The sequence below is a fragment of the Glycine max genome, chromosome 9 (assembly GCF_000004515.6).
Source record: "Glycine max cultivar Williams 82 chromosome 9, Glycine_max_v4.0, whole genome shotgun sequence".
NCBI classification, from domain to species: domain Eukaryota; kingdom Viridiplantae; phylum Streptophyta; class Magnoliopsida; order Fabales; family Fabaceae; genus Glycine; species Glycine max.
Genome location: NC_038245.2, coordinates 26081469 through 26107172, shown reverse-complemented (window position 1 = coordinate 26107172; position 25704 = coordinate 26081469). Strand labels below are relative to the sequence as shown.

The following is a 25704-nucleotide window of genomic DNA, read 5'->3' as shown; positions in this document are numbered from 1 at the left end:
TATGATCAATATAAATGGAATTTGATGGAGCATAATGAGTGGCTCTTGGCTGGTTTTTTGTGGTTAATGATCATTGCAGTAGTATATATTTTGATGGGTATATGTGGGATTCCTACTTTCTTGTTATTGAATATTTAGGTGGGGGAGCATCATATAAATATTAGATAACCATATAGGTTGTGGATTTTTTTTCATGATTGTGTCTTCCATTTACTTTGGAGTGGTATTTCTTGCACTGTACCATTTCCTTTTAATGAAAACTTGTTTGCTGATCCAAAAAAAAAATGCCTCTATGCTCTAATAAAACCTTTGATATATAAAAAAGCTATTCTTCAAGGCATCTTTTAGTTATGATCTTTAGAATAAAAACTTTGTTTTATGACAAAATACATACGTACGCTCTAATAATAAACAAAGTTAAAATCCTTTACCATTATCTCTTCTCTCTAATTATGGAACCTTCCTCTCGATCTTTCTCTATCTTTTTATCAATAAACCAAGGTAAAAGTCTTAAAATGATCATATAATTTATATAAAATTATATAAATTATATGATCATGGACGCTGGTGTTACCCTGGATTTAAAAAATGAGAAAAAAGAAAATTAAAATGGGATGAACGTCAATCAAACACATGACCTTCAGATCTTCACACACTGTCCCAACTCAGCTATCACTGTAGTTTAAAGTATTTGGTTACTTCTAAATTTTGAAAACATAAACAAAACACATCATTATGTTAAGTTGTTCTTAAAGTTAAATTATCTTTTACAGTCCAATCAAATATTTATCCTATGTTACGTAAAGCCTCTCATGAATAACTTAAATATCTTTTTCATTTTTGTAAATTAGTATTTTTTTTATTTTTATGTTTTGTAAATTTATTTTTTTCATTTTAGTTTTTACAAATTATATTTTTTTAAGGTACGTGATTTAAATAAAAGTTCTACTTATATATATTTTATGTGTGTGTACACTAATTGTAGTTAATGTTTAATTAATATCCAAATTTCATTATATATTTAGTGTAATAGACAAAAAGGAATCACTAAATGTGACTACTACGTGATGCACTGGATGTCCACGATAATCTTAGGATCTTTCAAGAATAATTGGGAGACGGTAATTGTTTATTTCAAACAAAGTTGGTTTTTTTATAATTGTTATTACATTATTAATTTATTTTTTATTTGATCATGCAATATTATAATGAAGTTAGACCATTAGAAGCAGAGAGATTCAAGACATGGGCACAGTATTATCTAAAAGTTAGAAATCAAATATAGGATGTTAGGCAACTATGTAACTTTAGGTTAATTAATTAGTTTACATACTTTGCATTACATTTTTTACAATTGTTGTTTCATCTTAACATTCAATAACCTTTGTTGATAGCTAGTTTTTTGCTAAAATCTATTTGAAAACAGAATGCAAATGATATATGTTGTGTGCTGTGTGGTCTGATTTTAAATTTACAGGTTAAATTTTGGTTTTTTTTGTAAAAACAGAGACATTATTTAAAAAAAAATTCCTGAAAACAACATCGGTTTTTTATAAAAAACCGATGTTAACTGTCAATAGTAACACATTCATTAACATTGGTTTTTATAAAAAACCGATGTTAACATGGGTTAACATCAGTTTTTTGAAAAAACCGATGTTAACTGTCAACATTAACAAATTCGTTAACATCGGTTTTTTAAAAAACCGATGTTAACGGTCAATAGTAACACATTCGTTAACATCGGTTTTTTTATAAATAACCGATGTTAACTGTCAATAGTAACACATTCGTTAACATCAGTTTTTTTTACAGAAAACCGATGTTAACTAACGTTAATATCGGTTTTATGAAAAAACCGATGTTAACTGTCAACATTAACACATTCGTTAACATCGGTTTTTTTGTAAAAACCGATGTTAACTTTCAACATTAATATACATTTTTTGGGTGTAATTCATATTAGCAACATCGGTTATTTATATAACCGATGTTGGTCATTTTACGTTAACATCGGTTTTTAAAAAAACCGATGTTAACGATAATACTATCAACGTCGGTACTTTCAACATCTGTTCAAAAATCGATGTTGAAAGTCATAAATAACCGATGTAGAAAGCATATTTTCTAATAGTGAGAATAAAAGACTTAGAGAGGAAGAAGGAGAAGATGAAGGAAATGAGAAGGCAAGGTGAGTTCCCATGGCTGAATGGTAGGGAAATTAGGATTTTTACTTATTTCACCTTTTCTCCCTCTAAATACACCCCTTTTTGTACAACTAAACTAATTTACAAGGCTTTAAGAACTTAACTCAAACTCATCTAAACCCGCCAAAACATATCAAACACCAAAAACATAACATTTTAATTAATTTTATTATATCAAATAACATAATTTATGCTTAATTCCTCTTGCATTTAAATCTAACACTTACTCACACAATTAAGAAAACTACAACATTACAAGCACCACATAGTTTACGAAAGAGTTTCACATGATCGATGGTGGTTTGGGATTTGAGGAAGGTTGAGATGGTTGATGGTGGAGGGAGGTTGTCGACGTTGGTGCCATAGTTGATGCTGATTTTGATTGGGGGGGGGGGGGGGGGGGGATGGGAAGCATGGAGGGGGATGAAGAGAGTACATGAGAAGAGTGCAAGGAGAAGGAAGGGCCATGGTTTGGTTTCAACCATGATTTTAAGGAGGAAGAGTTAGCGGGGAAGTTACAAGTTAGTGTGTGCATTACTTCATTCGATGAAGTATTGAATTGAGACATGATTCCATTGTGTATTTTGACAACATAATCATGTTTTTGTGAAAAATATATTTTTAGAAGAAGAAAAAATATTTAAAGGGGTGTTGTGCCTTGTGCAAAAGTGAATAATGATGAAATAATGGAAAGGGAAGGTGTGTTGTGGGGGATTAAGGTGGGATAGGTGAATAAAATTGGAGAAGAAGTGATAAAATATGAAATTTACTTTAAGAAAACAAAATAGGATTCTTATAAAGACAAAAAAAAAAAAGGGGGTGAGAGCTTAACATATAAAATGAGGAGAAATAACAAAGCCCATGCCCTTCATATAAGTGTGCCTTTATCATATAGGTGCACTTTTATTTACTTAGGCTTAATTATATTTCTACTATAATTTTTTAAATTTTGACAAATTTTATTTTTAATTTTTTAATTTAATGATTTTACTTTAACTTTTAAGAATTTTGTAAATTTGATTTTCTGTAATTTATTCATTAATAAGTACAAAAGTTGAAGGTAAAATTTGTAAAAAAAAATTCATTAAAAATTAGAAAAACAATAAATTAAGAATAATAAGTTCAATTATGTCAGAAAATAAAATTCGTAAAAGTTAGGAATAAAATCATTAAAATGCGTCAAATAAAAAGCTGGAAATAAAATTTGCAACAAATTTAAAAGTTAGGGCTACAAATATAATTAAGCCTAAATTATTTTTACTAAACGTTAATTTATTTTCTCTAAGCTCGGGGCTTTGCTTGCACTTGCATGTCCTCTCGCCTTCCATTTCTCGCCATGAATTCTCACCGTCCCGTTCAGGTTGCTGCTGCTGACAACGGGGTTAATCGTGATGTTGAATTTGGGGCTTCTTCACTACCAGTAAGATTACTTTCAACACAATGCTCCTTTATTACTCTGTGGTTTTATTCTCTCTGCTCTGAACCTTTCCCCCTTAATTTTTCAACATACCTACCCTGCTATTCAACTGGTACTTTCTTAACTTTCAAAGTATTTTTATTTTTATTTAGTTACTACTGTCAGTGTGCCACTGTGCCTTTTTTTCTCTTTCTTTTCTACCTAAAAGATTTTCTTTTGTAAGTTTCGTTTCTGCTGCTGTATCCGAAGCTGTATCAGTGTCTGGTTGTAACACCAACAACGTTTGGCACAAGTAGTAGCGGTTTGTGTCTCTTAATCATTTGGTCTAGGGTACAAATCCTGGTTGGCCCTTGGGAATGGAATAAATCGTGTTGGGAGGAGAAACCCATCTTGTGTGCGTTTAAGGTCTGACAAATATTTATCACTACATTCGGCAGGACAACTTCGTTCCAATACCATGATTACCAAAAAAAAGTGTCTGGTTGTAAACTTGCATGGAAACGTATGTCCGTCTGTGTGCTTTGTATTGATAATTTACTTTTCAGAGTGATTTCCCCTGTGATTACTGGAAGCAGAAATTAAGCATGTTTTTAGATGACAAGAGTAAGCAAGAGTTGATTTCAAGGGAGAAAAAGGATAGGCGTGATTTTCAGAAAATAGAGGCTTTGGCAACCAAAATGGGGTTGTTTAGGTATACACAATCTTCCTATTCTCATGGTTTAACAATAAATGCTTGAGTCACAATTCTTGCTATCTATCTATCTATTGTGGGGGATTGTAGTTTTTAACTGCATTTATATATGGCAGCCATATGTATGCGAAAGTTGTTGTTGTCAGTAAAGTCCCTCTTCCAAACTACAGATATGATTTGGATGATAAACGGCCATTGAGGGAGGTATGTTGATCAAGTTCCATCATCTACCCTGGACCTTCCTGAATCATCTGAGGAAGTCTAACATTAATGATTAATCAAAATTTTCCCCAAGTGTTCTTCCTTTTCCTCTTGTTTACATCTGCTACTTTTTATTTTTTATTTTTTCATTGGAGCGTATACTTGAGTTTTTATTTTCTGTTTTCACTCTTTAATTAGTAAATTGTCACTTTGTTTCAAATTGTTAAAACAATGTTTTTTTCTTCTTCTCTATTTCGTGTACAAATCTTCAATAATAGGAAACAAGTTGAAAATAAGGTGACAGTGTTGTAATTAAAAAGTGAAAACAGGAAATAGAAACACAAGTAAACACCCCCCTTATTATCTCTGTCTTTGAGAGAAACTTTAGTAAAGCTTCAACCATTGACAGGTGAACCTACCTACTACTATGTTAAGGCGAGTTGATGAATATCTTCAAGAATACCTAACCCAAAAGTCAAGAATGAAGGAAAGCTTTCCAGATATGTGGTCTGCAAGATCAGCCAATAACGGTAATATTGGTACAGATGAAAGGGTTTTTGATCCACCTCGGTCACTAGCATCCAGTAGGGCTGTAGTGGGGAAAATTCTCTGTCAAAGAAGTTTACAAATGTGTGATCAGCAACGAGCTTGGCAGGTAATCTTCACTGAAAATACCAATGTGGTGTGTGTTCTCTCCTTCTGAGATAGACTTCATATCCACATTTTGTTTTATTACTTTATGTTTTCTTCATAATTCAAATTTGAAGGCATTTTCTTTGGCAGCTTCTAAAGTCTGTTTGTGTAAGATGATTATACAAACCTTGTCCCTAATTGTCTGCATTCCTTGTAGATGTTTAAAAGGGTCTTTCGGGGTTGTAAGGGGATAAAAGAAAAAGAGCTCTTGCCATGTATAGTTTTTAATTTCTATTTGCATTTGCTCAATTAAGAGTGGTTGGTATATGAAAGGAGGGTATCTCCATAAGTTTAAGTGCTGGTCTATAATTATAAGATATAGGGAAGATAATATGATGAGGGAAGGTGTACAGTGAGTTATAATGTTGCTTTTGGAAGATGGGATAAAAAATCATAGGATATGATCAAAATTCTTGATGTGGTGTTCAAACAGTTTGAGACACCTTGCACATTTGTGAATTAAATACTCAAAGGAAACAACTATACATTTATGGCTATAATTTTATGCATGCCATGAACTAACTATATTTACTTTTATGTGGTGTGGAGGGTTGGGAACAAAAGAGGATAAATGAATATTTTAGAAGAAGAGCAGGGATAAAACTCATGAAAATTTTTAATTCATCAAAAGCTTAGATTAGAAATTCAAAAGTTAATACGCTAATGCTACACCTACAAGTCCTAACAACACTAAAACAGTAGGATGGGATGGGAAGCCCAGCATAACACAATTAATTTTACTTTTAAACAGAAATATTAACTTAATCATAACTATGTAATTTACTTTAGTCTACAGAATTTTCTTTTATTCAAATGGGATGTGGAAGAGAATATGTGAAGTTAGGTAGCTAGTTTTCATTGAGATGGTGTCTAAGCATTTGGGTGATATGTTCTATTTGTTGACTACAATTTAAAAAATGTCTTTATCTGTTTTTAGTTTCATTTTTTCTTTTGAGTATTGACATCTCATTAGTATTAGTCTATCCACTTGGGCCTGACATAAACTGATACTTGTGCATACACATACTGAGACAAAATGCAACTAGCACATCTTCCTAGGTTTTATTTACTTTGTTAATGTATCTTTTGGCAATATCTCTTGTAGATTGAATTTGAGGCAACCTTTAACTGCTGGGAACCATTGTACCCAAGGTTGGGCTTAATTTTTGTGGTAATAAGATAAAAAAAATGTATGGGTCCTCTTGGTGGTCATGATTGTTTGTTTGTGGGTTCCATGCTACTATTTAGTGTATATAGATGGGGAGCCAAGCTCTATTTTAATTTTTAATGTGGATTCTATGGCTGAACTGATTTTGGTTCAAAGCACCTGATCTTTTTTTAGGGGTTTCCTTGACAGATATGGCGAGGGATATTGCAGTTTTCATCTATTGATGAGAATAACTTGATGTTTCCGTTTAGTTACTCTTTGTTTGCGGAGATGATTTTTTTTTCTCTTCCCATTGTGGAATGTGAAGGATCTTTTTCTCATTGTGGTAGTTGAATTGTGATGCAAAACGCGAAGTGGGACCTATTTTCTGAATAGTAAGATTCATGATCATTAACTAAAAAATAAATCTAAGAGCATTTTCAAGAAATACATCAAAATCCTCTTAGTTGCTCTTTGTTCTTGATCATGATTTTTTTTGCTCTTCCCATTGTGGAATGCGAAGACCTCTTTCTCATTTTGGTAGTTGAATTGGGACTCAACATGAATCGGAAGACCTATTTTCTGAATTGTGAATCGAATCGAATAGTGAATCATAAGATTCAAGATCAATAACTAAAAAACATAAATCTAAGAGCATTTTAAAGAAATACATCAAAAGTTTCTCTCTCTCTCTCTCTCTCTATATATATATATATATATATAATTCCAACAAATCAAATAAGACAAAAGTTGTGGGCAGAGGAGGCAGCCATAGGTCATGTCCGTTAACAAAAGAGGGTGTGCTTTTGTCAAAATAAAAGAGGGGATAAAAACAAAAACAAAAAAACAGAGGTAGAGGGGGACCACCATGAAACAGGTCTTGAACAGGGAGAAAGAGACTACTTGCTGCCTTCAACTATGCACTGCAAACTGCAGAGAGAGAAACTTAAAGGAACCAAAAAGTATCTGAGAAAGGGAGAGTGGGAGGTCAAATGATAAAGGAGCGAATTTTTTTTGCACTTTTTCTCTAGCAAAAAATACCACAGAATTGACACCTGACCCACACATTGAGTAATGCCACAAACTCAGAAATAACGATTGTTCCGACTCAGGTATGATACTCGCGATTCAGCTTGTGATACAGACACAAAAACGTTTCACCTTTTGATTTTTATCACCTGCCTTCATTATCATATTGAATCGGGAGTTGAATCACATGATTCATATGATTCTAACTACTTGTTTCTTATCCATTGGTTTTGTTGTAATTTTCTTCTCTCAGTCTTGATGAATTTCTTATTTTTTCCTTAAATAAAAATATTGCTCATGTATGCTTCAGTTAGTTGTCATTTCCCATTACCTGTATAAGTTTAGAAGATAAAGGGGTTTTAATGTCTTTCTATTGCAGGAATCTCCAGAAGGAAGAACAATTCTGGAATTTCGTAGTAGTCTACCTGCTTATAAAGAGAAGGAAGCAATATTATCAGCCATATTAAGGAATCAGGTTTGTTGAATCAATGTATTTTGTTATTGCTTAGTCTCTAATGCTACTTAATAATGCACCTTATAGATATTAAAAGTCTCTTTTAATTTTCATTTGGATACTATTATTAGAGAGACTTGTTGAGAGTTATCGTATAGTTGTATTTGATAGTTATTTCTGTTTTTGTATGTACAGATTTTTTTTTGTTATTTTCTTTATAATGACTGATTTGCTGCCTGTAATAGGGCTCTTTGTTTTGCTAGTAGTTATAAACTTAAGGCTATAATATATAATGAAATTCTAGGGTTTTAGGTATAGTGGGAGGGAGAAGAGAGCACTAAGACTAAATGTTACAAACCAAATTAAGAATTTAATGATATAATGAGATTAAATATAAAATGAGAGATATCTCTCTTCCAAGGCTTTCCCAATCAAAAATGATTTTTCCTTTCACAAAGAGCAAAGCTCAATTCACGGATGATAACCAACCTTACCGAATTCCCTATGCTTTTAGTCCTCCTATTTATTTATGTCGGTAACTCCCTCTAACTAACTCACTAATATTCTAACTATCCTTACTAACTCCTCCCTTTTCCACATTCCTAACAATACCACTCCTCCTAAAAGTCAACCTTGTCCTCATGTTTGAAAGGAACTGACTGATAACATATTTTATGTTACTGTTTCCCCAAATTCTACCTATGCAGTAGTACCCCCCTTCTTCATTCCAATTTGCATCTTCTTCCAAAATACTTTCGTTGGGCTTTGCATTCAACTGAATCCTGCTGGAATCTACTAGTTCTCCCCTGTCTACACATTCTGTGTCAGGCCAACACGATTTGACCTTGAATTGGGCTGGGTAAAGTTGTTTCGATGAAGTGTTGTATGATGGCCAATACTAGAGTCTAGAAGACTAGAACATAGATCCAATTCAAGTCGGGGGGGTGGGGGGGTTATGAATTTAAATGGTCTTTGATTGGGGACTCTTCAAAAAAATATTCCTAGGCTAAGGGTTTGAGAAAAAAATAGAAATTACTCAAATGATTCCTTTGGGGGGGAGGGGGGGGGGGGGGGGGAAAGACTTGGAAAGGAAAATTTTTTGGGGAGGGGGGGGGAAAAATTTTAAACCAAAAAAAGAAGGGAGGTTGGGTATCAGGGAGTTGGAGAGTTTCAATGATGCACTTTTAGGGAAGTGGAGGTGGAATATGTTCCAACATGAGGGGGCTTTGTGGGTGCAAGCATGAACAAGCGCCTAGAAGATGAGCTTAACATACTACTACCCTTGACTCCAGATTCAATCAGACCCAAAAAGATGTTCAAGAGTAATCTCCAATTCCTCTCTTATTTCTCATTATCATTTCAAAAACAGCTTTGTTTTGTCTACCCATTATACAAAAACATGGTGACACTTTCTTTGATTCATTCTGTTGAGAATTAAGAATTTAATGTATAAATGATGTGATAGGATATGATATCTGATTTAGAGGAAATTGAATATCCTCTAATTATGTGTAATCAATACTACTTGTCTGTATAAACAAGCATCCGCTGTGTACTTTGACACACGGTTTATACTCAATTACCCCTCTATATTTTCTCTCATTTTACATGGTATCTAGAACTAGGTTAAGGAAATAAGGAAAACCATCCCTCATCGGGGACCTACTGTCCCCGGTGAGCCCTTTTGCTCACTGCCTTTCTTCTATCAGTCTTCTTCCTATTTCTGGTGGACCTTTCTGGCTGTTGCACTTATTTCGGCGCTTTCCAATGACATTTTTCTGCATTCCAGTTGACCTTTCTGCTTGCTGCCTCCTTTCCAGCAATTTTCCCCCTTTTCCGGCAGCCGCTGTCCGTCGATGGAGCTCTGGGGACGTTTCCAGCAGGTGAACCCACCACCAGCATCGTCGTCCACCGATCTACACGATGGTGGCTACCACATCTCAATCAGGCATGCAACACTCCTTTATGCGTCCACTCTTTTGCGCGCCAGACTTAGCTAAACAACACACTTCTTTGGCACCTGCACCGTCTTGGGCTGCACTTCTACTGCAGGAGTCGCTCCTCTTGTGCGAGCATAACCTGAGAGTTTTGCCTCAAACGGAGCATCCATGCGGACACACAATTGGAGCTCGTTCTGTTTACCCTTCTTTAAGTACTGTTTGGTTTGCGATTTTGGGCTGGGCACTATGCAGTCCATTTATTTTTATGCGTTTTGCATTGTTGCGAAGAAGTTTCCAGTTGCCTATCCTACCGTCGTCTCTTTTTAGCATGTTTTCTGGTCACTGCCTTTATCTCGTCACTCATTTTTCAGCGAAGAACTTTCCAGTTGCCTATTCTGTTGCTGTCGTTTTCCGGTGTGTTTCTCAGTGACTTATCTCAATTCGTTGTCACTTTATGACGATTTCGTCTCTGCAGGTTGAATAATTGGGCATCCACACTTCATTTGAGGCTTCCAAATCTTGGTTTTAAGAAGAATGTAACTTGCTTTGAACCTTCTTAGGCTGATATGTTTTCTAGCTCTCTCTTTTTCAAGTAATATCCCCCAATTTCAACAAGATCCCAGGGTTATCTTCAAAATATTGGTTTTGTGGTTCTTAAGAAGGTCATAACTTGCTTGCTATAAATTTCTTAGGCTGATGGTTATTCTAGCTCTTTGGCAATGTTACCTTTCTAGCATTATTCCCCGACTTCACCAACATACATGAGTTGTCTTTCAAACATTGTTTTTTGGTGGAACTCAATTTTATGTTTATATTTATTAGTTGGGAATAAATTTTCTTGTAACAAGTTAAAGCTTAGTAAGCTTTAGTTGAGGGGGAGTGTTGAGAATCAGGAATTTAATGTATAATGATGTGGTAGGATATGATATCTGATTTAGAGGAAACTGAATTTCCTTTAATTAATCAATATTAGTTGTCTATATAAACAAGCATCCACTGTGTACTCTGACACAGTTTATTCTCAATTATCCCTTTGTATTTTCTCTCATTTTACACATCCAACACTCCAACTCCATCTTCTTCCATCTCTTAGCTTTGTTCAAAATTATCACACAAGGAAGAAGATGCAGAATCTTGCCGCTGCAAAGAGAAAGGAAAACATTGCTACCACAGTCATGGTTAAGAAACAAAACTGCGAAAAGCAACGAGTTGTGTTGGGTGAACTTCCTAATTTACTAAACCTTTTGCTCTCCGAAACTCAGTATTAAAGTATACCAGTGTTGTTAAAAAGTGGCCACAGTGGCGCCATGGTGGAAAGGCGTGGCGGGTTTCGAATGGCGACGCCATGGTGGCCACCATAGCCATGGCGGTCATGGCGGCATGGCGGAAAATAGCGTTTTTTTTTTGTTTTTTTCCGCAGGAGTTGGGCTGACCCGACCCAACCCTACCTGGTAACTTAGTCAAAAGCACAACCCTCCCCTCTCAATCAGAACGCAGCCCTCCTCCAACTAAAAGCTCAACCCCTTCACCCAGCCGCGACCCCCCGTACGCAGAACTCAGCCAGCAGCGATGACCCCACGGCGACGACAAGCACTGGCACGAAGGGCGGCGACGTGCACCGGCACGAACGGCGGCGACAAGCACCGGCACGAACGGCGGCGACGACGCGCACGAAGGTAGTGAACATCGCGGCCTTTGCGAAGTGGTGCGCGCAAGCTGTAATTTTTTTTTTGTTTTGTTTTTGCTGTTTGACACCTTTTTTTGTGTCTGCAACTTTTTTTTCCTTTTGCTAATTGACAACCTCTTTTTACTTTTGACAGTCCCATTTTTTTTTCCTATTTGACACCACAATTTTTTTTTCCTGTTCAGTCTTCTTTTGTTTTTTTCAATTTCAATGAGTTTATATATATGTATATTTTTTTTTTGTCCGCCATGACATCCGCCATTTTCTGCTACGCCATCCGTCATATTTTTATGACGGATTTTTGGCTTTCCGCCATGAACCGCCATCCGCCATTAACAACATTGAAGTATACCTACTCTGATTGTTTTATTTTTCTTTAGTACAACTGTAGACAGCTGTTATGACAGCTGTAGCATGCTGTATTAAATAATTAACTGTAGTTAGTTAGTTTCTGTTACGTTAGTTAGGCTCTATATAAACAAAGCTTGTAATCATTCAATGATTTGGGTTGAATAACATTATCTCTCCAATCTCAAACTCTCTCTCAATATCAAACTCTATTATGGTATACAGAGCTTAGGCTGATTCCTAGATCTGTTCATGGTTTCCGCAAGTCCGATTACTTCTCCTTCCTCCCCTCTGCCACCGCACTCCACGATGGTTTCTGCTCGTTCTAAGTTGACTCACTCAGTCACTCTATTTCCGAGAAGTTGAACACCAAAAACTACTTTCTATGGTGCCAACAAGTTGAGTCGGTGATCAAGAGTCATTGTCTTCAACATTTTCTTCACAATCCAACAATTCTGTAGAAGTTCCTCATGGATGAAGATCAAGATCAGTGTTGTGAAAACCGGCCCAGTCACTAACTTGGTCGAAGTAGTGGGTCAGTGGTTGAACCGGTGGGTCAGGAATTGGCCCGATATATAATAAAAAAAATTATACACACACAAGCATATTTAACATAATTTGATTAATCAATCCTTACTCCAAATCTAAAGTAGCTAATATTCTAAATAACAAAGAAAGTTCGGTAACTAATTCCAGGTTCAATTCTTTTATGTGTTACATTTTAGTTTAGCAATTTCACTTTTTAGTGCAGCGAGTGTTTATTTTAAGAAACTTTGAGATTAACAAATTAATAAGAAAGCAAACATTGTGCATTACTTAAAAAGCTAAAAAGTAAAAAGGTACACACTGTTAAAAAGTAAAAGGTACACACCCAACAATGTGTGTAGAAGTGAAGCAGCAAAGTAATAATATTGAATTGCAATGTGTGTAGTGCATTTCAGAATTAAGACTTTTAGACAAGTAACATTGCATTTCTTTCAAATTTTCATGAGACCGGGCCGAGTCAAATGACTGAGTCATTACTGGTTTTTACTGGTTCCAAGCCAAGTTGATTGGTTCTGACCGAGTCAACTGCATAACCGATTCGCAAGCCTACTTGATCCGGCCATAGCTCCAGTTTCTGGTCCAACCAGTTTGACCAGTTTTTATAACATTGATCAAGATGCTGGCAATGTCTCTGAAGCCTATCTTGATTGGGAACAAGATCAATCTATTATTTCTGGTGAAATGCTTACAAGAGTGATTGGTTGCAAGTTCACATGGCATCTATGCGATAAAATCCATTCAGATTTTCACTCTCTCACTTGCGCCAAAGCTTGTCAGATCAGAAATGAGCTTCGAAGCCTTTCTCTCAAGAATCACCCAATTTTTGAGAATTTTCTTCAGATCCAAACACTTGTAAACTCGCATACTTCTATTGGTGATTCTATCTCTCCTGGGGAGCATTTGGAAATGATTCTCAATGGTCTTCCAGAAGAATATGAGTCCACTGTTTGGCTTGTTTGTAACAAGTTCGAGCCTTTCACTGTTGACGAGGTTGAAACTCTTCTTTTGGAGCAAAAACTTCCTTCAAGAGACATAATAAGAGATCTCTGGTTTCAATCAATCTTACTGAAGGTGCAATTGGTAACTCCTGAAATGTGAATTCTAATCCTACTGCAAGTTCTAATTCGCAAGCACAAGTCAATTTGACTTCTCAGCCCTCCTCCACTGATATGAATTACAATGATTACCACATTACACCAGTGGTTGCGGTGGCTGGAGTTTTAACCGTGGTGGTCGTGGCAGTGGCCGGAACTTTGGTGGCCGTTACTCTAATGTGCAGTGCCAAGTTTGTTAGAAATTTGGGCATTATGCTTCTTTCTGTTATCACAGATTTTATGAGAACTATGTTTCGATTGCTCCTCAAGGTCTGAACATGCAGCCTCAATGGTACCCACTCTTCTGGACTATACCTCCAGTACCTTACATTCGATCCTCTCAGCAGCAAATGCCACCACCATCTCAATTTGGTTTTCCTCAACTATATTCTCATTCATATCCTCAACCATACACTCAACCTAACTACACCTACAATAGACCTGCAAGACCTATCTCTCGAGCACCTCCTCAAGCTTTTCATATGAGTGCTCCTGCATCATCATCAACTCCCTCTACTAGCCGGTATCCAGATTTGGGGGTTTCTCATCATGTGACAAATGTGTCACAAAATATACAACCAAACTGTTCCTTTTGAAGGTCCAGAACAAATAACCATAGGAAATGGTCAAGGGCTCAATATTATTCCTTTTGACAAACGTGTCACAGAATATACAACAAACTGTTCCTTTTGAAGGTCCAGAACAAACTGTTCCTACTTGGTAATTGTGAAATATATGATATCTTTCGCCGACGACCAACTACGACCAGAGTCGCTATCCACTGACAATCTCTAAGCCAGAGCCACGACCCACAACTCCTCTGCATGTGCCTACACGTGCCTCCTCTCTCCGGCATGTGTAACTCACACGCTCTTCACAAATTGGCATGTGGTGCTGTTTCCGGTGAGACCCATCCTCTGGCAACCCTTCTGCTGCTTATTAGAGTATAGTATGTTAAATGTTAGCTATAGTGGACAGTTAGTGAGTTAGAACTGTGAAGCAATTGTGAAGCAGTTAGTTTGTTAGAACCGTTAACAGACAATTTGTTAGAAGTTAGTATTTTCTGTTAACCACTTTTCTGTACCAATAAGGCCAGCCTCTATATTCTATATATACTCCCATTGTAATCATTTTTCATTTGAGTAATAATTCAAAGCTCCTTTTTCTCTCAGTTTATCTTAGACTGCCGTTAAAGTTTGTGTAGTTTTGTGTATTGTAGCTGTTTAAGTCAGCTTTATTTAGGAGACAGCTGTATTGTGTAAGTGTAAACAGCTGTCTCCCTCCCTTTTTGTACCCTATATATATATATTTAATAGAGAGCAATGAAAAGTAGATTGATTGTGTGAAAATACACACAAAAATTCAAATCTCAAGTTGGTATCAAAGCGGGTAACCGTTTTGACTCCGGTCGCTGTCCGCCGCCACTGTCTCCGGCCATCGTATCTTCCGGCAAACCCAGGATTGGGTGTGCCTTGAAGAGCGCGACTCACCCCTGGAAGTCACGTGGCCAGAATCCCAGCCACGTGCCGCCACCAACCCGCGCGAATTTCGGAGCGTGAGGTCCATGCGCCGCCCTCCGGAAGTTCACTGGACCAGTACCAGCTGCTTCACCTTCTCCTGGGCACGTTTCAGCCCTTGTTATCCGGTATTGACAACTTGCTCGTTCCAGCCCTTGTGTTTCCTTCTCCTTCTCCGTTAGGGTTTCGTTATTTGATCATAAATGGCCTCTGCCGGTCTTGTATTCTCCTTCTCTGGAACCCCCACCATCACTACTGCAAAACTCAACTGGAAGAACTACCTATCTTGGTCTACCTCAGTGGAGTTGTGGTTTCTTGGCCAAGGATATCATGACCACTTGAAAAAAGGAGCTAATGCTGTCCCAAATGACAAGAAATCTGAGTGGGAAAAACTTGACTTTCAACTATGTGCTGTGCTGTGGCAATCGGTTGAGCCGGATGTTTTGGAAATTCTTAGATCATTCAAAACATGTTGTTCTATTTGGAAGAAGGCTCAAAAGATATTTGCCAATGATATTCAAAGTCTTTTCGATGCAACCCAAAAAGTTGCTGCACTCAAACAGACCAGCCACGATATGATTGCACATATAGGTAAAGTTTGAGCGGCAGTGGAAGAGTTAAAAAGGTTTCTTGTGGCTGATTCTTTGGAGGAAGTAAATAGGAAGCTGGACAAGTTTTACATGGTTCTTATTTTGAGAAGCCTACATTCAGATTTTGATCACGTGCGTGATCAAGTCCTTGCTGGTGATCAAGTTCCGTCAATGGACTCTCTAATTACTAGACTTCTTTGTGTGCCCCATGTGTTGAAAGATGAAAACTTAGCTGAAGTTGTGGAAACATCAGTCATGGTTGCACTTCGTGGAAGAGGAGGAGGTCATAACAACAGAGGAGGCCGCCGTGGAAGGAGTGGACGTCCTCAATGCACCTATTGCAACAGGATGGATCATACTCAAGAAAATTGTTACTCCTTACATGGCTTTCTTGACAAGGTAGCACATGTATCTAAATCAGAAAAATTAGAGTCTAAGTTCTCTGATGAAGAGCACCAAGAATATTTGAAGCTCAAATTTGAAAAATCCAGCAACCAAGTCCAATCCTCCTCGGTACCATGTGTTTCAACAGCATGTATCTTTCAATCTATGGAAGGTCCTAGTCCTTGGATACTTGATTCAGGTGCCTGTAATAATATCTCTGGTAACAAATCAGCTTTTTCATCTATTTCTTTTCCAAAAGCTCCCCACTTTGTTACTGTAGCCAATGGGTCCAAAGTTGCATCTCAAGGAATTGGTCAAGTTTCTTTGTCTCCTTCATTAAAGTTGAACTTTGTATTATTTATTCCTCATTGTCCCTATAACTTAATCTCATTAAGTCAGTTGACTTGTTCGTTAAATTGCTCAGTAACCTTTGATGCTAGTTCTTTTGTTATTCAAGAACATGGTATGGGTCGTCTGATTGGAGAAGGACGTGAATCATGAGGACTTTATTACTTAGAATCCAGCTTTCCCGTGTCCTGTTTTGCAACTTCAAAACCCAAGCTTTTGCATGATCGTCTGGGTCATCCAAGTCTACAGAAATTGAAAATGATGGTTCCTAGTCTTAAGAATCTTCAAGTCTTAGAATGTGAATCTTGTCAATTAGGGAAACATGTTAGGTCATCATTTCCTCAAATTGAAAAAAGATGTAACTCAGCTTTCTCTACTATTCATTCTGATATTAGGGGACCAAGTCGTGTCACATCTTTTGGCTTTAGATATTTTGTAACCTTTATTGATGAATTCTCTAGATGTACTTGGGTTTATTTAATGAAAGACAGATCTGAACTTTTGCCTATATTCATGTCTTTCTTTAATGAGATTAAGAACCAATTTGGAAAAACTATTAAGATTTTCAGAAGTGATAATGCTAAAGAGTATTTTTCTCATGATTTATCCTCCTTTTTATCCTCAAAAGGTATTTTACATCAATTCACATGTCCTCATATACACAACAAAATGGCATAGCAGAGAGGAAGAATCGTCATCTCCTTGAAACTACACGCTCCTTAATGTTAAACTCAAATGTTCCTACACACCATTGGGGAGATGCAGTTCTTACTGCTTGTTTCTTAATAAACAGGATGCCTTCTTCTACTCTTGAAAATAAAATTCCTCACTCAATTATTTTTCCTCATGATCCATTATTTCACGTCTCTCCTAGAGTGTTTGGTTGTACTTGTTTTGTCCATGATCTCTCTCCTGGTTTAGACAAACTCTCTGCTAAGGCCATTAAATGTGTCTTTTTGGGGTATTTTTGTCTTCAAAAGGGTTACAAGTGTTACTCTCCAACTACAAGACGGTATTATATGTCTGCTGATGTTACCTTTTTTGAGGACACACCTTTCTTCTCGTCCTCCATGGACTATCCTTCTTCCTTTCAGCAAGTCCTTCCAGTCCCATCTCCTGGTCCACTGGGTAATTCCAATCAAAGTGTTAGTGAAATCCCATCTATTCCACCAAGTTCAACTGAAGTTGCTCCTCCACCTCTCATTACATATCAACGCAAGACACGACAAGTTAGTTCTACAGTGCCCGAGTGTTCTCCTCGTGATTCCCATTCTCCTCCAACAGATCCTCAAACCATGGATCCTTCCTCCTCCACTTCTTCTCATAACTCTGATTTAGCCTGGCCTATTGCCTTAAGGAAAGGTACTCGATCTTCTTGTAATCCTCATCCTATTTATAATTTCTTGAGTTATCATTGTTTGTCTCCTTCATACTTTTCTTTTGTTTTCTCTTACTATTTCTAACAATATTCATGAGGCACTTGATCATCCTGGATGGCGACAAGCCATGATTGATGAAATGCAGGCTCTTGAAAACAATGGTACTTGGGAACTTGTCCCTCTTCCTCCTGGCATGAAAACTGTTGGCTGTAGATGAGTCTATACTATTAAGGTCGAGCCCAATGGTGAGGTTGATCGGCTTAAGGCTTGATTAGTAGCTAAAGGATACACTCAGATCTATGACCTTGATTATTGTGATACTTTCTCTCCTGTAGCTAAAATCACCGCTGTTCGACTGTTTCTTGCTATGGCTGCCATATGTCATTGGCCTCTCCATCAACTTGACATTAAAAATGTCTTCCTTCATGGTGGTCTTGAGGAGGAAATTTATATGGAGCAACCCCCTAGATTTGTTGCTCAAGGGGAGTATGGCTTGGTGTGCAAGCTACACCGATCTCTCTATGGGTTGAAGCAATTTCCTTGACCATTCTGTTTTTTTTATTGTCATACATCTCCTGGAAAGTGTGTTTATCTAATGGTCTATGTTGATGATATAGTGATTACAGGAAATGATACTACTAAGATCGTCCAGCTAAAAGAGCACTTATTCAGCCATTTCCAGACCAAGGACCTGAGATATTTGAAGTACTTTCTTGGTATTGAGGTGGCTCAATCAAGAGATGATGTTGTGATTTCACAAAGAAAGTATGCTCTTGATATACTGGAGGAAACAGGCATGCAAAATTGTAGGCCTGTTGATAGTCCTATGGACCCAAATCTAAAGCTCATGGCAGATCAAAGTGAAGTTTATCCTGATCCCGAGAGATATAGGAGACTTGTGGGAAAACTCATTTATCTCACCATTACAAGACCTGATATTTCTTTTGCTGTTGGGGTGGTTAGCCAATTTATGCAAAATCCTCATGTTGATCGTTGCAATGCTGTCATGCGTATTCTCAGATATGTAAAGGACAAGGATTGTTGTATGAAGACAAGGGTAACACTCAAGTCTCTGGATATTGTGATGCAGATTGGGCTGGTTGTCCCATAGACAGGAGATCTACCTCAGGATAGTGTGTTTTTGTTGGGGGAAATGTTATCTCTTGGAAGACCAAGAAACAAACTGTTGTTGCTCGATTCAGTGCAGAGGCTGAATATCGATCTATGGCTATAGTTACATGCGAACTCATGTGGATTAAACAATTTCTCCAAGAGTTGAGATTTTGTGAAGTGGTGCAAATGAAGTTGTACTGTAATAATCAGACAGCTCTTCACATTGCCTCAAATCCAGTCTTCCATGAGAGGACTAAGCACATAGAGATTGATTGTCATTTCATTCGAGAGAAACTATTGTCCAAGGAGATTATCACTGAGTTCATCAATTCTAATGACCAGCCAATAGATATTTTAACTAAGTCCTTAAGAGGAACTAGGATTCAGTCTATATGTTCCAAGCTTGGTGCATATGATTTGTATGCTCCAGCTTGAGGGGGAGTGTTAAAGTTTGTGTAGTTTTGTGTATTGTAGCTGTTTGTAAGTCAGCTTTATTGAGGAGACAGCTGTATTGTGTAAGTGTAAACAGCTGTCTCCCTCCCTTTTTGTACCCTATATATATATTTAATAGAGAGCAATGAAAAGTAGATTGATTGTGTGAAAATACACACAAAAATTCAAATCTCAAGTACTGCCATTCTCTACTTCCAGCGAGCCTATCCAGCCTTTGTTCTGACCTGTTTGGCTCAGTTTGAAACCAAACACCCCTCTCAACAACCTCATTTGGCCGTTTCGCTGTGTTTCATGGCCTTTACCCTCCTTCAGAATCTTCTTCCCCTATGACGTTCACCCCGCTTCCACTATGGCGTTCACCAATGTTCCTCGCATAGACACATCTATGCACAACTTTCTTTATAGGTGAACTGTACCCGCACCCACTGTTGGGCCTGTTTGGTAGCCAGTGCACCGTCCTCTTGTTGGTCTGCATCAGTGACCTTTCAAGAACGCCATGCCGTCCATGTGCGCAACCAACACAACACACCGCTTTAGCGACCCCACGCAGGGCACTTTTTCGGGGAGAGAAGTTCATGCACACAATGCATGACACATCTCCAGCGAGCGTCACACTGGAACCGTCTCCTTCCACCTCAGGGCATGCTTTATTCACAGGTGAACACCCATTGCAGCTACTGGCCTTCGTTGGCTGCAGTCGAGGTTTTTCAGTGCAACCATCCGACTCCGACTGGAACTGTCTTTACTTTAGTTTTGTTGGGTTTACCACATTTGTAACAAGCTTGGTTCATATGACATATATGCTCTAGCTTGAGGGGGAGTGTGAAATATATGATTTGATATGTTTTAATTATAGCAGTTTAGTATGAGATTATCTCCCTTATTGCTCATTATTTAGTTTCTTTATGTTGTAAACCTCCTTCGTTATAAATAAGAGTATTTTGTGTGGTCTCACACACAACATTAGTACATTACACAGTAAAACACTGTTATAGTAATATATCATTGAAATTTAGTTTGTAGTATTTATTTGAATCTTTTTAAAGTTTGGCTTCTCAAATTCTTTTTAATTATTAATAATTATTAATTGACATATTTTTCAGGTACTTATCATTTCAGGTGAAACAGGTTGTGGAAAGACAACACAACTTCCACAATTTATCCTAGAATCCGAGATTGAATCAGTTCGTGGAGCTGTGTGTAATATTATATGCACACAACCAAGACGCATTGCAGCAATTTCTGTTTCTGAAAGAGTTGCCTTTGAAAGAGGAGAGAAATTGGGTGAATCTGTGAGTTTTTCAAAGACAGTTACTGTTTATTACTATTCCAGCGCAATAATTTTCTGTTATATAGTCTGTTGGAATTTAAAGCATCTGTCTCTCCTTTGTTTGACTTCTTTTCTGAAAGGTTGGATATAAAGTTAGACTTGAAGGTATGAGAGGGAGAGATACTCATCTTCTCTTTTGCACCACAGGCATCTTATTAAGAAGATTACTAGATGATAGAAACTTAATAGGTGTAACTCATATTATTGTTGATGAAATTCATGAGCGTGGAATGAATGAAGGTAGATTTCTGAACTTGATTGTGTCTTTGATATTTAGAAGATTTTTTATGATAATGCTTTTGCATTTTTTTGTGTGACAGATTTTCTCCTCATTGTTCTTAAAGATCTCCTAGCCCGCCGACCAGAACTGAAACTGATTTTAATGAGTGCTACCCTTGATGCTGAGCTGTTCTCTTCATATTTTAATGGTGCTGCAACTATGAAGATTCCAGTATGTTACATAAACTAAATGACATAGCTTGTTTATGTTGTCAAAGGGATATATATCACTAGGAATTTACTACGATTGATGGATCATGAATCTTAGAGAGAAAGTACTTATATATGTTTAACATTTAACCTGAAGGCATGGTTGTTAAAGTTTAATCATTCTTAAGAGCTTCGCCTTTAAGCCCTGTGGTCCTGACAAATGCCTATGGCAAAGTTGTCACAAGTTGAATCCTTTGCCGCCTTCATTCTTCTAATAATTTGATAAAGATAAACACCCAAGCACTTGGGGAACCGTCCCTTATAAGTTAGCTATTAAGGGTGGAGAACCAAGCACTTAAATACTCCCTTAAGCCAGAAGTGCTGCCAAAACGGCGGCTGGAGGCGTCGTCACATGCTGGAAACGCTTCTGATGAGAGAGCTGTTTGGCACACTGAAAAGGCATGCGTCAGAGCATGTTAGTGGTTCTTTCAAGATGCTGTCAATGGGGTGGCATAGATCGGTGGAAGGCGGTGGCCAGAAAATTCTTCATTGGAATATGAGCAGCAAGTAGAAGGCGAACTGTAGTTGTACACAGTTTGCTAAACATTTATCTTGGGGGACAGTGGGTCCACCAGGAAAACACAGTTCAAGAGATACCTCTATCAGGCTTTGACACCATGTTAAAATAGGAGAAAACAGAGGAATAATGAACTGGAAATCATTTTTTTTTGCTCAGCAAAAGTAGGTGTATTATATATATATAGAAAAGTACCAGTGGTACTAAATTTACATATGAATAGAAAAGGATCCAGTTTATCCATTGATTTGGCTGGGACAAGCTAGATACACTCTAATGTGTTACATAATTCCACCATCACCTAGCCCCCCCTAGTTACAAAATGCATCCCTCAGGCTAGAAGACCATTGGTTAAAATGTAATGTGAAATCCTTCTCCATAGCTTTGATCCACGACCATAGTAAGAGTAAGGCATCCTCCAGCACCTTGCTTCCGTGGAAAGTTGCATTTTGGAAGACTACCTTGTTTCTATGTTGCCAAATTGTCCATGTTAAGGCAATCCACCAACATTTCCATCTTTTGGATTTCACACCATCAGCTATCTCAGTTCCATACTGTAGGAAATGATGTCTAGGGTTTTGTGGCATTGCTGTCTTGAGGTTAGCCCAAGACATTGACTCCCACCATAGAGGGAGGGTTTTGGTACAGTTAAAGAATAAGTGAGCAGCCCCCTTTTCATTATTTTTGCAGAATGGACAGAGCATGTCATGTACCATAACTTGTCTCCTTCTGAGGTTTGTCTTAGTTGGTAATCTGTCCCTGATTAGTCTCCATGCAAACACTGTTGACTTGGTTGGTATTTTTAGTTTCCATATTTCCCCAAAATTTCCTCCGTCAACTTCCCCCATAACAGGTCATATCCACTTTTTGTTGAGTAATGTCCTCCTGGTTCAGGTTTCCAAATCCATTTTTCTTCCCTTTGAGAGTGTATTTGCTGCTGAGTTATCTCCCCAAGAAAGCTATCCGCCATTGCTATTTCAGAATCAAAGAGAGGTCTCCTCCAATTCAGCTGCCATTCCCAGCCAGTATTTGTGTTTGTCCCCAACTGCTGTATGATTTGCTGTTGTTGGCATGAAATCTGGTATAGCCTAGGGAATTTATCCCTTAGTGGTAAATCAGTGTTTGTCCAATGATCCTCCCAAAATCTAATCTTATCTCCCCCACCCACCATCCATTTTGTTTCCCTTTTGAGTGGGAAGTTTTGCTGCAGTTGCTGTGTTTTGATTAGGTCCTTCCACCATGTGGAATCTTTGCTTCCTCTGCTCCCTTCCTCCAATGCCCTCCAGCCGCCATACTTAGAGTGCAGTATTCTAGCCCATGGTTCCTTTTGGCTGTAGAAAAGATCCCATAGACATTTGCCTAGTAATGCTGTATTGAAGGTTCTAAGATCTTTGATACCAAGGCCACCTTTGGCTTTTGGCAAACATACAATTTTCCAGTTAACCCATGCGATCTTTCTACACTCCGATTCCCCTCCCCACAAAAATCTGTACTGAATGCCTTCCAGTTTGGCTATTATTTTTTATGGTACCCTGAAAAAGGAAAAAAAATAGATAGGAAGTGTTGTTAAAACTGCATTAATTAGGATCACTCTCCCCCCGAAGGATATGTGTCTGTATTTCCATGCAGTGAGTTTTCTCTCACATTTTCGGATTATACGGTCCCAAAACTCCGTACGTCTTAGGTTAGCCCCAATGGGGATACCCAGATAAAGGGAAGGTAAGGACAAAATCCTACAATTTAGGTATTCAGCTGCCACCTTCGTCCATTGGACAGATTTCCCAATTGCCCCAAAGCTGTTCTTTGCAAAATTTATCTTTAAGCCAGATGCTAGTTCGAAACTCCTCAACAAGGACTTGATTGTCTTCACATTCTTCATTGTGGCTTCACCAAGAAAGATGGTGTCGTCAACGTACTGGAGAATGTTAACTGGTTCACTGTTTTTTCCCACAAGGAAGCTGCTATAGAGATTCTTATCCAATGCTTCTCTCATTAGGCCGGTTAATCCTTCTGCACCAATATTGAAGAGTAGAGGCGCTAATGGATCGCCTTGTCCAAGGCCTCTATGAGGAATGAATTCATTAGTAGGGCTGCCATTTACTAAAACAGAAACTGTAGCAGATTTGAGGCAGCCCTCGATCCAGGAGATCCACTTTTGACAGAAGCCTAATTTGATCATCATGTAAGATAGGAACTCCCATGATATGGAGTCATATGCTCTTTCGTAGTCCACTTTGAACACCAAACAAGGTTTATGGCTTCTCTTTGCTTCTTCCACCGTCTCGTTGGCTATCACCACACTGTGAAGCAGTTGTCTTCCACTTAAGATTTTGTGGATCTCTCTTTGGGATCAAGGCAATGAAGGATGCATTGCTGCCCCTCGGGAAGACCCCATTTGCATGGAATTCAGCGATGAATCTGCTGATGTCGGGCTTCATGAGCATCCAAAATTGTTTGATGAATTTAAAGTTCAAACCATCCGAACCTGAGCTTTTTTCACTACCACATTCCCAAACAGCCGCCCTTATTTCATCCTCAAGGAAATTTGCCACCAGCATTTCATTATGATGCAGTCCAATACCATGAAATCTAGTGCCATTCAAAACTGGTCTGCACTGTTCAGGTTCATTAAATCTATCATTGAAAAATCTGTGGACCTCCTCTTTCACTCTTATTGGGTTTTCTACCCATCTGCCATTAATGAGGACACCTTTAACTTCAGTATTTGTGCGTTTGGAATTCATCAACAAGTGAAAATAGCGAGTGTTGCAATCCCCCTCTTTAATCCATTTTACTCTCGCCTTTTGCCTCATCAAGGATTCATGAGACTGTGCTGCTAACCAAAGGTCCTCCTGTAATTTTCTGTGGGTCAGCAGTTCGTGAGGAGTCAGCTGTCTAATCGTGCTTGCATCTTCAAGGCTATTTAGATCTGCCTCTATCCTCTGTACCTTCTTAAGAGTGTCTCCATAATGCTCCCTGTTCCACACTTCGTTTTTTGATTTTTACTTTGAGGGCGTGCCCCCCCCCCCCCCCCCCCAGCCTCTAGGTTGCGTGTTTGTCTAGCACTCCCTGACTATCTGATCAAAGGATTTGTCTTTCAGCCAGCAGTCGAACACTCTAAATGATTTTGGTCCCCAATCAATGTTCTTAGCTCTCATAAGTATGGGACAATGGTCCGAGAAGTTCCGATCCAAGATGAATTGGGTGCAGCCTGGCCATTTGTTGAGCCATTCATGAGAGACAAAAAATCTATCTAGTTTACTCTTTGCAGTCCCGTTTGGATTAAACCATGTGAATCTTCTCCCCACACTAGGTATTTCTTCTACCTCTAGGTCGGCTAGCCATTCACTAAAATCAGTTATGTTGTTTGCTTCCATACCCCTGTGAGCCACCCCTTCTCTCTCGGACTGGTGTCTAATGCTGTTAAAATCTCCGAAGAAGCACCATAATCCCTCAGGATCTTGGTGTCTTAGCTGGCTTAGTGCTTCCCATAATTCTCTCTTGTTCAGATTATCACATGGGGAATATATGTTTACTATGGTTACTTTCTGGTTTTTGCTGACCCACACTCCATCCAGTAGGATGTAGCCCCTGCCACTTGCTCTATGATCAACTTTGAAGGATTGCTCGTTCCATATACATAACAGTCCACCAGCTGTATTTATTGCTGGCTGGAAATCCCTTCCAACAGCCAAATCTCCCCACAATGCCTGGCACATAGTCTTATCAACTTGTTCCTTCTTTGTTTCCTGGATGCATATCATATCCAACTGATATTTTTTTATGAGCCTCCTGATTGCAGCCCATTTAACCCCCCTCCCAAGCCCTCTGACATTGTAGGAAATAATATTCATGATGGTAGGTTTCTGTCTCCCAGCTCCTGTGCCTGCTGCTTGTCTCTGACCTCCATAGCTGTAAATTTGTTGATAATTGTTGCCTGGTCTGAATCACTGTATACCCCCATGATCTTTGCAAGCTCCCATTGGGATGATGCCTCTCTGAACTGCTCCTCATTGGGTCCCTCTACTGTTGAAGACGGCCCTGGGTTGTTTTGCATGCCCTGATTTGTTGAGTGAGTGGCCATGAGTTGGTATCCCGATTTAGTTGGTGGTGTGCTAGCTCCCGATGTGGGC

General features: G+C 38.2%; 1 protein-coding gene across 5 annotated transcripts in view; it reads left to right on the top strand.

The window, feature by feature from the left end:
* LOC100808902 (DExH-box ATP-dependent RNA helicase DExH5, mitochondrial) overlaps window positions 1-25704 on the top strand; it is a 42310-nt gene that overhangs the window by 2076 nt on the left and 14530 nt on the right. For 2 of the 5 annotated variants that reach the window (XM_006587160.4, XM_003535083.5), the window contains exons 2-9: window positions 3494-3627; window positions 4170-4315; window positions 4432-4519; window positions 4926-5171; window positions 7765-7860; window positions 20339-20527; window positions 20646-20805; window positions 20886-21016. In XM_006587160.4, coding sequence (XP_006587223.1) covers window positions 3517-3627; window positions 4170-4315; window positions 4432-4519; window positions 4926-5171; window positions 7765-7860; window positions 20339-20527; window positions 20646-20805; window positions 20886-21016 — 1167 coding nt within the window. In that variant the 5' untranslated portion in view covers window positions 3494-3516. Of the gene's footprint in view, window positions 1-3493; window positions 4316-4431; window positions 4520-4925; window positions 5172-7764; window positions 7861-20338; window positions 20528-20645; window positions 20806-20885; window positions 21017-25704 lie in introns of all 5 variants that reach the window. The other 3 variants (XM_014762097.3, XM_041005437.1, XM_026123745.2) reach the window with 3 other exon arrangements.